The sequence below is a fragment of the Hippocampus bargibanti genome, linkage group LG09, assembly GCF_051943395.1.
Source record: "Hippocampus bargibanti isolate YZ-2025 linkage group LG09, ASM5194339v1, whole genome shotgun sequence".
Taxonomy (NCBI): Eukaryota; Metazoa; Chordata; class Actinopteri; order Syngnathiformes; family Syngnathidae; genus Hippocampus; species Hippocampus bargibanti.
Window position 1 is genome coordinate 7,877,048 of NC_142742.1, and position 12,797 is coordinate 7,889,844.

Here is a 12,797-nt window from a genome sequence, read left to right on the forward strand (position 1 = left end):
AGGACTTTTTTAATCGATTGCAAACATGTATGCTTTCGTCTTCAAAACTATTTGAATCATAACTGGATGAGTAACAAGAAAGCATCTTCTCCTAATCTGAAGCCATTGTTTTGATTCAAGAGCAAGGCAAATATGTCCTTATGTGACGTCACGAACAAGGGGGTGGGACCTACTCAAACTCGCCATTTCCGGTGTCATTTTGAAGTAGTTTTGGGACACTTTACCTCATTTTTATTGGTATTTTGCATTTGACTAAAAATATCAGCCTGCGAATTTTGGGTATTTTCAATGCTATTAAACGTTTTCCTGATGTCAATTAGGAAACAAAAAAATGGTGCCGGTTGTCCTTTAAAAAAGACTCTTTGATGCAATGTTTTAGTTTGAACCGGAATGATAATAAAATATCTGTTGACAACAGAACTGGTCCCACTGGATTTGATGCCTTTGATGAGATTCTGTGTGCCAGTTCTTCCGTCGGCTATTGACATACACTTCAAAAACAGAAGCCTTTCCCTCACCCTGAGGTGAGGGACCTTGATATGCACTTATCTGTCCAATTCCTTCCATTCTTTTCTCCACAGCTTGCCTCACTCATCACATCTCCTCAAACCTTGTAGGCGACTGGAACCTCATTTCTATCAAGTCTCTGACAATGGATCTTGGGCAGAAGCTGCTTTTGTTGAATTCCACCTCCCAGGCCATGATAGAATTTCGATTCCAACTTATTGGCCTTGGTTTTGGCTTTTATGCATCTGTCTTGCTCTTCTTTCACCTCCTGTCTTCAGCATTGTCACACGTCTACAACTCTTTACAAGCTAAACAGAAATTCTACTGGAGCCATATAGCTACCCGTTCAGTGTTCGGCATCCAGAGTTTAGTCACTGGTTTGACAGCACTCATTTGGGATTCGGAGTTGAGCAGAGACATCATTAGGGGACAGGAGAACTGGTCGTGGTTCACCCTCTTCATCACCACAGGATATTTTCTCTTTGAGAATGTAGCATTTCATACCTATAATTTGGTGTTTCGGTCATTTGACCTTTCCCTGGCAATTCATCATGTATTCGCGTTGGGAGCATCCGGTTGCATGGCATTGATATCGGATTCCAGTGGCCACTTTTTTGCAGTCGTGGCTCTCCTGCTGGAGATCACCACACCATTCGCCTGCATATCCTGGATACTTCCGAAGGTAAAGTAATTGTAAATGCAGCTGATGCATTTGTTTATAACTGCTGTTCCGTAGTTGACCAGCAGATGGCTATCCTTTATTTTCTTGACACGCTGAATATTCCGGAAGTCTCTTTTCGAGTTAATGACGATCCCCCACGTCAGTGTTCCCCAACCTTTTTTTGCGCCACGGACCGGTTTAATGTCAGACATTTCAAACGGACCAGCGGATAAATACATCGAAATAAGATGTTTGTTTTTACTCATTTTGCTAGTTTACAGTGGGCTAATTTTAGCGGTATGTATCACGTGACCTAGACAAGAGTAAGTCAGAGACGAATGCAATCTGGTAATTTTTCATTTTATGTAAATTATTTATTCTTGACATCACGGAAGGTGCGCCCGTGACCGAGAAAGCGAAACACAATGCATATTGGGTACTTTGTTTGGTCTGAAAACATCGTGTTGATCCGTGTTGATGGCGAAATTAAAAGGAAAACGACATAAATAACGCAATAGTGAATAATTGTGTGTCGCAGCCAATTGCGTTAACACGCATAAAGAATGTGTAAGTTTACACAAATTCCCAGCGGACAAACTAGCCATTTCCAACGGAGCTTGTGCGCTATCTTGTGCATTTTCTGGGCGCTACAGTGGAGTCCAGACGGCTCGACTTGATCCGGAAGGACTTTTTTAATCGATTGCAAACATTTATGCTTTCCTCTTCAGAACTATTTGAATCATTCATAACTGGAGTAACAATAAAGCATCTCCGAAACTGAACTCTCTGAAGCCATTGTTTGGATTTTGGAGCAAGGCAGTGTGTGACCAATAGTGACGTCACGAACAAGGGGGCGAGACTTTCTGAATCTGCCCAGTTCCGAGCTCGTTTTGTGACAGTTTTGGGACACATTTTTATTGGTGTTTTGCATTTGACTAAAAATATCAGCCAGCGTGTTTTAGATATTTTAGATGCTATAAAACGTTTTTCTGATGTCAGTTCGGAAAAAAATGGTGTCGATTGTCCTTTAAATAATAATAACCCACGTGATAAGACAGAGGTCGGTGCTGCTCGGGGCTGAGAAGATGCACAGCCAATCCACTCGACTGTTAACCATGAGGTATCAGCTGTCATTGGATGACGTCAGCGCTGGGAACAAATCAAGCTCCAGCCATGTACAAAACCTCTGAATAAAGCACTGGATATCCTTTTTCATTTCTTCCAAACAGTTCAAAAATATCCCAATGGGATAGAAAATATGTTGTCTCTCTTTTCAAGTATGTTTATAACATAAAACGGAAAAATGACCCACAACCTAATCAATGTAATTTCTTCAAAACAATATGAGGATGAAAAAATATGATCTTTTCATGGCTAGGTCGGATGGGGCAAGAGTCAACTTTGGATAGTCAACCAATGGGTGATGATCCACACGTTGCATGTTCGCATGGTCGTCAGCTACTACATGTGGTGCGTATGCTTCAAGCACTGGGCAGTGATCAAAGACAACTTTCCCCTGGCCCTACGCCTCATCTCCTGTATCGGCATGACCATACTCATTGTTATTCTGAATCCATTTTGGACCTACAAGAAGACTATGCAACTGTTCAAACATCTTGCCTTGAACTTTGACTATAAAATGGAACCTATAAACATTGAAGGGGATCAAACCGATGTTGCAGTCAAACCCCATGCAAGTTGAGGAGAAGCAAAGACGTTGCTTGCCTCATTTTATAACTGGTTTCCTTACACTTTAAGTTTACTCCAACTATAAAAAAAGCAATGCTTTTTATTTTGTACAAACTGCTTGTGTTGCGCTCTCCACTCTGGTAATCGGGGGGATGTGGTGTTGTGGGATTCAGAAAAAAAAACACAAGACAAGCGGTGTACGTCATGACTCAACCGTGGTTTACTTCGAGTGCCCAGAGGTAGTAATACAAAACGTATGCGCACAACAACTTCCTGTCTAACAAGGTAAATCGGTCCGACACGAAACACTAAACAAAGCAGGTGTTCCTTGTTTAAATAAACATTTTAGAAAATTTAGATGTAGACCATTTGTAAATTAATGTAACTATGCGATTTGATTTACCTGTAACCAAATACTAAATAAGGTACTTTTTAACCTGTCACACTTGTTGTATTGCCCTGTTTTTTTAATGACATGTCATGCACAAATGCTTCCCCCACTCACATTGCTCAGGAAATACTTCCACAAAAGCCTTGGAAGAAATATCTTGTCAAAATTCTTTTAATTTCAAGTCATAGTTTCATATTATCTGCGCATTCAGTTGAATAGAATAACTGCTGTATTTTCGGGTGTATAAAGCGCAACCATAAGCCTTATTTTTCTTCAAAATATGCCGGTGCACCTTATATGTGAAGTAATATTGCACCGCAACAAGTCTTGCAACTACTGTCAGCAGCCCCGACTCCATTGCCCCCTGTAGAAGAAGTCGAGTGTAACCCCAGCCTCTACTGTAGCACCTTATAATGTGGATGAGAAGGTTTCTTCAGCCGTCATCTGTACAAAAGTGACGGCTGAAGAAACCTTCTCATCGATGGACCACTCCTGTACGACTGAGAGCTTACACAGACCTTATAATGTGGTGTGCCTTATATTTGGAAAACTTTTATATATTTACATATTACATTTGAAAAACTGTTGTCATTCATTGATAGTGCTCCTTATACTCTGATGCGCCTTATATATGGAAAAAGTTTGACAATCCACCATTCATTGGGGGTGTGCCTTATTCTCCGGCGCTGCTTATACACCGGAAAATACAGTACTAATATTTGCGCATGTACACAAATAACAGTAACGATGATCAATTTGCATTAAAAAAAAGGTTACCTCTACCATTTATTGTGGAGAATATAATGTACAATTGCACTTTATTCTGGTATGGCAAAAAAACAATGTTTGGGAAAGACTGGTTTATATGCCAACACATTGTGGATTCCAGACAGTCCTGCTGAACATTTACAAAATGACACCGTTTTAGCCCTTGCTTCATTCAACGTGATTTTTAACAGTATTTGTTTCAGAATGGATTTTTTTTTTAATTACAAATAAAGTTTCCTCTGAAGGACATCCGGATCCCCCCTTGAGAGATACGGTAAGCAATGCGGCCATCTGGAAGGGATTCAGAATAAAGCCACCAAACAAAAATGTCACTAATATTGTTCAATGTGTACCACATGCTGGAAACGGTCTTGTCGAAAATTAAGTCACAAAATTAATTACGTGTGAAACTTGTTCAGTTAAATGCAAAAGTTTTCTATGTTGAATGGTAATAGGTTACATGGACTGCCCTTAACCGGCGCTGGAGGGTGCTGTAGCTTCGTCAAAAAATTATGTAGCTCCGAAAAAGTCCCTCCAGCATTGTCGTTTATAATTCTAAATATTTTATTAATTTGAATCATTTTAATTTGGCAAACATGCTTGTTCTGTGTACCATACTCTTAGTGAGGAGAAAAATAATAATAATAATAATATCAAAAGCTCATGTTGTAATAAACAATTACCCCTGTATTTTATTAAGACCCTCACATACTAGTGACGAGTATGTTTGACAAGTAACCAATTAAATTTCGGTCAATTAATGCCCATTGACGAGAAAAGGCACCGGTCTGACGTCGAATGGAAGTTAAGCTCGTGGTGCTGCCTGTAACTTCAGCTCACTGACTCAACGGCATACTTAAATGAATACACTTTTGGTCGTAAAAACAAATGCATTTAGAATGAATAGAATTTAAATGGACAATTTCACAGCATCCACTTGATGATCACAGTGTTTGAGTGTTTGATACATTCAAAATTGCAGGTCAACACTCCAACGTACTTAATGGCTTGCTTTCAACATGAGTGACAACATATTTCAAAACATCCATTTTATTATGAAGCACCTCAAATGCGTGACCTATAACAACAATAACATATTGTTAAATACTATGTTATTGTTGTTGTAGCGCCATAGTGTAAATGACACGCATTTTTATTGAATCTCATCAGTGTGTGGGCGTGAAATTAAAATTACTTAACTTACTGAAATTAAAATTAATAATTGCTTATTAATCATGAACATTAAAAAATGGAAACAAAGCTATTATAAAGCAAGCGTGCAACTTTAGAAGATTCCAAACCTCTGGACAGCTGTGCAGTAGGTAGCCTCTTCACAAGTCACGTGATCACATTCCATTCCTCCTGGAGAGGAAGACGTTAACAAATTGATTGACGCGTTAATTCCGCCAATAGGCGCCTTCTTAGCTCGGCCATTGACCAATCAAATGGTAGGCCATGTATACGAGGGTTTTCCCAGGATGGAGCCAGTTTGCATCGAAGTGATTCTTGTTTAGGAGGACACCGGGTTAAACTGTTTTGATATCTTTTCGGTAATGCACAATATTCATTTTTAACGGGTACAGGATTAAACCAAATGGATCAACTGTAACACTTGTTGGAAGTCGTGAAATGGTGAGTTGAGAACGTGTTTTGTTTTTTATTTTTATTTTTGTGATAAAGTTGCACACAGTCCGCCCAAAACACAAGAGGTGTTTTGCAAACTTTTAATGTAAGAGCTCCAAAGTGTGCTAAAGTTTGCAGCGCGCAGTTTTGGTGTTCCAAGTCGACGTGTTGGCTCACGCCTTTAACGTGGCGCCAAAGGTTGTCAAGATGCCAGAGCTGACCAAAAACATTACTCAGTGTCAACGTGTCCGACTTTAGACACTTGTGTTTTTTTTTCAACGGCAAGTGTTTCATTAACTACGCTGTCCCAAATATCACAATGGCCGTAGAAAAAAAAATCAAAATAATTCATTAACCACAGTGTCTGGAATAAAACAGTAACAGGAGAAACGAGGAAATGACGTGTTATTATCTGTCATTTTAAATAGTTTTCCTGTTCTAAAAATACAGCATTTTCGTCAAGCTTGACCTCTCAAATGTTGCATTTGAGCACACCCGTATGTAATCCAACTTCAAATTCCAACTGGATTTATAGCATTTTACGTCCACCGTTTAACTTAACAAAACATAGCCAGTTTGGATAGCACATTAATCCCTCGTCTTTCACGGTTAATGCGGACCGGGACCACCCGTGATAGATGAAAAACCGCGATGTAGCGAACCCTACATGGATTGGTAAAATTTCCTGTGTATGATTGAAAAAAAAAATATTTATAACGCGAAATTTAGCTGTAACACACATGCATAAAGAAGCACATTAAATGTTTGTAGTATGGTACAAAACTCTAATGCAATAAACAGTCCACTATCAAAATATATACATCTGTGTAAGCTCTCAGTCGTACAGGAGTGGTCCATCGATGAGAAGGTTTCTTCAGCCGTCATCTGTACAAAAGTGAAGGTTTCGGACGTTTCGCCTCCTATCCAAGAGGCTTCGTCAGCGAACTAAAGTCTGACTGGTCGTATCGGCCCCATTTATATATCCCTAATGTCCAGACCTGGTGGCGCCGGACACAGCTATGATAGGTCCCTACTCTCAGGTTGGGGGGGCGCGGGACCCCCCCCTTTTGTGGCCCCACTGATTGTTCCTACATTCCTGACTAACGATTGGCCTATTACACCCACTCCCCCCGGTATCACCTCATCAGCATAACGACCCTCATCAGCATTGCGAAAGTTGCCTAACCTGTTTTGCCTGAGCAGGCTATTGTAAGAACGATCCAAATTGAACCTCACACCACCAGACCGGTTTAATGAAGGATTTTGTTGTTTTATAAGAATCGCCTCTTTCACCCCCCTTTCAAACCATCTATGTTCTTTCGCTAAGATTTTAACCTCATTGTCGTCAAATGAGTGGTTGCTAGCTTTTAGGTGCAAATGTACTGCCGATTGAGGCCCACTAGTATTATCCCTGCGATGTTGATAAAGTCTTTTTTTGAGAATTTGTTGAGTCTCCCCAATGTACTGCTCTTTACAATTTTCATTCTTACAATGTATGGAATAAACTACATTACTTTGTTTTTCATTTGGTAGCCTATCTTTTGGATGCACTAATTTTTGCCTTAACGTGTTTATCGGTTTGAAATAAGTAGGAATTTTATGTTGCCAAAGGACTCTTTGTAATTTTTCAGAAACTCCTGCAATGTACGGTACTGCTACTCCTCTCCTTTTAGAATCTTGAGAATTATTGGTTTCGTTCGCTATTCTTTCTTTCTGACATTTGTTGAATGACCACTGAGGGTACCCACAGTTAGTGAGTGCTCTCCTGATATGTTTTGACTCCTTTTCTCTACCTTCAGTGCTAGTTGGTATTAGTTTAGCCCTATGCTGGAGGGTTCTGATAACTCCTAGTTTATGTTGTAAAGGGTGGTTAGAGTCAAAAAGTAAGTATTGGTCAGTGTGCGTAGCCTTCCTAAAGACTTCTGTTTTTAGCGCTCTGTCCTCTTTTATAATTACTTTACAATCCAAGAAGGCTAGTTGGTTCTCTTGAATGTCCTCACGAGTAAATTTAATGTTGTTTAATGTTACAATAGCCTGCTCAGGCAAAACAGGTTAGGCAACTTTCGCAATGCTGATGAGGGTCGTTATGCTGATGAGGTGATACCGGGGGGAGTGGGTGTAATAGGCCAATCGTTAGTCAGGAATGTAGGAACAATCAGTGGGGCCACAAAAGGGGGGGGTCCCGCGCCCTCCCAACCTGAGAGTAGGGACCTATCATAGCTGTGTCCGGCGCCACCAGGTCTGGACATTAGGGATATATAAATGGGGCCGATACGACCAGTCAGACTTTAGTTCGCTGACGAAGCCTCTTGGATAGGAGGCGAAACGTCCGAAACCTTCACTTTTGTACAGATGACGGCTGAAGAAACCTTCTCATCGACAAAATATATACAGTATATTATTTACAGATACACTACTCAGCTTTCTTGATATAACACCGTAGGTTCATTGACATTGTAATGCAACAGTGGCATAACTTTTGTCTTCCCTGAGTTTGTCAAGTAATATGACTTTTTCACTCACTGTCATCATTTTCCTCTTCGTTTTGGATTTGCTGGATGATTCTGAAGGCACGGCGTTTAGGAGCCATTTTCGGGGGGGGGGGGGGGGGGGGGGGGGGCGTATTGAGTACGAATGAAAATATGACAATACGTACAGTATGTAACCTGAACTAATGCGATGCGAGAACAGAAAGAGAGATAGGCCCTTAGGTAGATTGAATGCCCATTAGTGTCGTCTCTCGGCCAATCCGCTTCGGCCCGAGTCAGCACGAAAACAAATGAAAAAAGGAAAGCCCGAGTTGACAGCGCGGCTACACATGAATATAAACAAAGTCAAGACGATTTATGTGCAATAAGCAAAGTGATGAAAATGTTTACATTACTCGTCGACTCATTGTCAGGTGTGGCCAAATGCAACTGATGTTTTTGGTTACTGAGCTAATGTTCGGTTTTGTGCATTTACAGCACAGTAAGGCCTCAAAATGGATGAATAAATGAAAAAATAACAACAGTAATTAGAATGAATGCTGTATGCTGCTTTCAGTGACGCGCTGTTGTTTTACAGTACCGTACTGTAGTGACTTTCGCTGCCATTTGCTATCTTTTTGTTTTAGGTTCGAAATCAAGGGCCGCGATAATCGAACCGTGAAATAGCAAGGGATTACTGCTGTTATTGTCGATAGAAATCATGTAAACCGGGTTTTATTGAAGCAAAAATAAATGAAGTTGTCCGAAGTTATTCCTAAATTTAGCGAGGAAGCGTGGTCTGTTCCATTTGAAGTCTTTGGGAGCCGATCTACTCTAGCAACAGCAAATTCAAGTAGTCATGCACAGCATTCCTGAGAGCGCAGTCTGCCTAGCTCCAATCATCTGGAATATATGTGCTTACAAGCAGTCAAAAAAAATATTTTCCCAAGTTTTCATTATATGTCGCCATAAAAATGTAATGTCATCCTCTCAACAATGACATGAATGTCAAAGTCAGCCGTCATTTGTCTTTTGCCATTAATGTCCACACCACACACTCAAGACAGTTGTCAAAGTCGGGCTTGGTGATTGTGTAGTTGAGAAAATGGTATGATTTTAAAGGACAACCGAAACCATTTTTTTGTTTCCTAACTGACATCAGAAAAACGTTTTATACCATCTAAAATACCCAAAACACACAGGCTGATATTTTAGTCAAATGCAAAACACCAATAAAAATAACTTAAAGTGTCCCAAAACTACTTCAAAATGACCTCGGAGATGTCGAGATTCAGAAGGTCCCGCCCCCTTGTTCGTGACGTCTCACCAGGACGTCTTGCCTTGCTCGAGAATCAAAACAATGGCTTCAGAGAAGAAGAGGAGAAGATGCTTTCTTGTTACTCATCCAGTTATGAATGTGATTCAAATAGTTCTGAAAAGAAAAGCATAAATGTTTGCAATCGATTAAAGAAGTCCTGCTGTCTCAATCTGAGTCGTCAGGACTCCAATGTAGCGTCCCAGAAAATGCACAAGATGGCGCCGAAGCTCCGTTGGAAATGGGCTGATTTGTCTGCTGGGAATTTGTGCCAACTAGTATCAAATATTACTCTTGGTGCAACACACAACGATTCACCATCGTGTTTTTCTTCAAATTTTGCCATCAACACGGATCAACACAAAGTTTTCAGAACAAAGTACCCAAAATGCATTGTGTGTCGCTTTCTCGGTCAGGGACGTTCCAGACGTGACGTCACGTCAGGCATCGTCATCAACTCGAAAACAAGACTTCCTGAATATACAGCGTGAGTCTTATAACGTAAAATATGGCTATATGCCGTGGAATCTTTGTAAAATACGCTCATAGTCGAAGTCATTTGAAGTGATTTTACAAATTATGGACACAACTTGTCCGGATGCGTCGGTTGTTCTTTAAACACAGGAGAACAATTTGTTTTTATTTCACCAAGAAACCAGATATTTTCTTGACTGAAGTAGCTCAGCGATCCAAACATGTTGTCACATGCTCAACTGAGTCTGTCATCAATCATGGGGTGGATTGCTCTTTCGCTCATTTCAGTATTTTACTTTTGCCTTTTTATTGTTCCTACAATGGTGATGACACACAGTGAGGGTTCATGTTCAAATGGTGATTTTTTTTTTTTACAAAGAAATAACACAACACAAAAGCAAATAATGTGTATCGTCTTCATATTTCTCGATGAAATACCAAACCTGTAACTTAGCTGCAATATTTAAAATGTTGATGTTGAAAATCTGAATTATTGTGTTCGTAACTTCACCTCTTTGAATTTGATGAATAGCAGACATTGTCATCGCTTCCTTTGCCCACCCTTCCTTCCCTCACACCCCCGTCCCAGGCAACTAATAGAGATATGAGTCACCTCTTGAGATTTTGTGAAGGCTTGACTGCTCATAAAAAATATAGATATAATAATAATAATAATAATAATAATAATCTATTTCATTTCTATGTGCCTTTTAAAACGCTCAAGGTTACTTTACAGTCACAGGAGAAATCTTTCTGTGGGTGAGCAGGGTGGAATAACTCAAAAGATAGAAAGCTAGCTAGCCAATAGATAGTTCGACAGCTAATAGATAGCTAGCTAGATAGCTAATGTTTTTCTGTGGGTGAGCAGCCGCAGCCACACGCGCCAGTGTTCACTCAACCCGGAATAACTCAAAAGATAGAAAGCTAGCTAGCCAATAGATAGTTCGACAGCTAATAGATAGCTAGCTAGATAGCTAATGTTTTTCTGTGGGTGAGCAGCAGCAGCCACACGCGCCAGCATTCACTCAACCCGGAAGTAACTCAAATAGATAGAAAGCTAGCGAGCTAATAGATAATAATAATAATAATAATAATAATAATAATAATAATACATTTTATCTACACACCAAAGTGAGCCATAGCGACGGCAGTATCGTTTCCATTGTGTCGATGTATTGATACTTGCACAAGCTTCAATCAAATATCAAAAAGCCATAATGTATTGGATGGAATACCGTATTTTCCAGTGTATCAGGCGTACCCGAAAGGCTTCATTTTTGTCAAAAAATGGCCCCGCGCCTTATACACAGGTGCGTCTTATATGTGAAGTAATATTGAGCCACAACAGATCTCGCAACTACTATCAGCAGTCACTGACTCCATTTCTCCTTGTAGAAGTTACCCCAGCGTAACCCCATCCTCCACTGCAGCGCGTTATAATGTGGTGTGCCTTATATTTGAAAAACTTTTATACATTTATATATTATACTTAAAAACACACCATTCATTGGGGGTGCGCCTTATACTCCGGTGTGCCATATTTACCGGAAAATTGACCTTTTCATGTTGGAAGTCAAATTCATCAAGCATAGCATTCAAACAAATGCTGTACAACTAAATGTCCATTGCACAATGACACAATGGTGTCTGTGTCCCCACCATCTTGCTTTGTTTTCTACATAACTGGACTTATGTCGTATTGTGCTGCACGGATTCATGAATAAAATGCGCATCATAGATACGTCTACAATGGCGGTTTTGTGTTACAAGCCTGGTGATGTCATTGCCTTCTACTTTATTCTTGAGGGCAACAAGTTTTTTTCCCTGTTGTTGTTAAAGGGCTTCAACTGTAAGAGTTACCCCTGGCTGTGAATCAACAAAGACTTTGTTGGTGTGGAATGCAGGGGCTCTCATGCCCATGCAGGTCTAAATTAACATTGCTGTCGTCTCTAGTGAGCTTGTGTGAACAATTTCCTCTGAGCCCTAAAATTACCACATACATTATTGGTCTATAATTGCTTCTTATTTGATTTTTAACTAATTAATACATTTATTCAGGAATTGAAAATATGACGTAGAGTGCCATTCCCGATTTTGTTCGGGTTTTGTATTTTCTTGTTTAGGTGCCCCATAAAGCGCTGGCCTTGGCCTCCTGCAATGTTTTTTTTTGTTTCGGTGCCGATAAACCTCTGGCAAGGTTTTTTTTTACTTTCCACAAGGGGCAGCATTCCCCTTTTTTCCATATTAGCGCTTTGTTCCAGCTTTGTGAAAGCACTATATAAACCAATATGTATGTATTACATTGTATTTTGGACAGCCGCCCTCATTTCAAGTTCATATAACTCCATATAGATCCATATAGATCCATATAATTTAGAATTAACTATTTTTCTGATGAGAAGAAGAAAGACTAAGGTTCTTAATAATCATAATAATCATACATTTCATTGTGCCTTTTCAAAACTCTCAAGGTCACTTTACAGTCACAGGATACGTTTTTTTTTCTGTGGGTGAGCAGCGGCAGCCATACGCACCGGCGTTCTCTCAACCCGGAAAAAACTCTAATAGATAGAAAGCTAGCCAGCCAGCCAATAGCTAGCTAATAGATAGCTATCTAGCTTTCTATCTATTTATCTATCTAGCTAGCTATTATTTGAGCTATCGAGCTAGCTAATAGATAGCCAGCTAGATATTCAGCCAGACAGCTAATAGACGGCAAATAGCTAGCTAGCTAGCTAGGTAACCAGCCAGATAGCTAGCTAAAAAGCTAGCTAGATAGCCAGATAAATAAAATAAGTGAAGAGAAACTCCTCTCCTCAACATAGTTGCTTGCTATCAGAGTGCGTCGAAGTACTAATTATAATTATATGATTTATATTCCACAAAAAATATGACACTGTG

The 12,797-nt window shown here is 39.9% G+C and overlaps 2 protein-coding genes across 5 annotated transcripts in view; both read left to right on the forward strand.

Moving 5' to 3' along the window:
- The first annotated feature begins 558 nt into the window (after positions 1 to 558).
- Positions 559 to 3,298, forward strand: LOC148893528 (protein CLN8-like). Of its 2 annotated transcripts, none has more exons than XM_089004519.1 (2): positions 559 to 1,189; positions 2,547 to 3,298. In XM_089004519.1, exons 1-2 carry the CDS (start codon positions 653 to 655, stop codon positions 2,868 to 2,870), a joined length of 861 nt encoding a protein of 286 aa, XP_088860645.1. In that variant the 5' UTR covers positions 559 to 652; the 3' UTR covers positions 2,871 to 3,298. The 2 variants fall into 2 exon arrangements, 1 of the variants encoding a protein (XP_088860645.1); XR_016115999.1 differs by lacking the exon at positions 559 to 1,189 and adding an exon at positions 1,206 to 1,491 and having other exon boundaries at positions 2,547 to 2,684.
- A 2,207-nt stretch (positions 3,299 to 5,505) lies between these two features.
- Positions 5,506 to 12,797, forward strand: part of arhgef10 (Rho guanine nucleotide exchange factor 10) — a 53,065-nt gene continuing 45,773 nt past the window's right edge. For all 3 annotated transcript variants that reach the window (XM_089004805.1, XM_089004806.1, XM_089004807.1), the window contains exon 1: positions 5,506 to 5,648. The gene's annotated coding sequence lies outside the window, so the exon portion shown is untranslated. The remainder of the gene's footprint in view (positions 5,649 to 12,797) is intronic.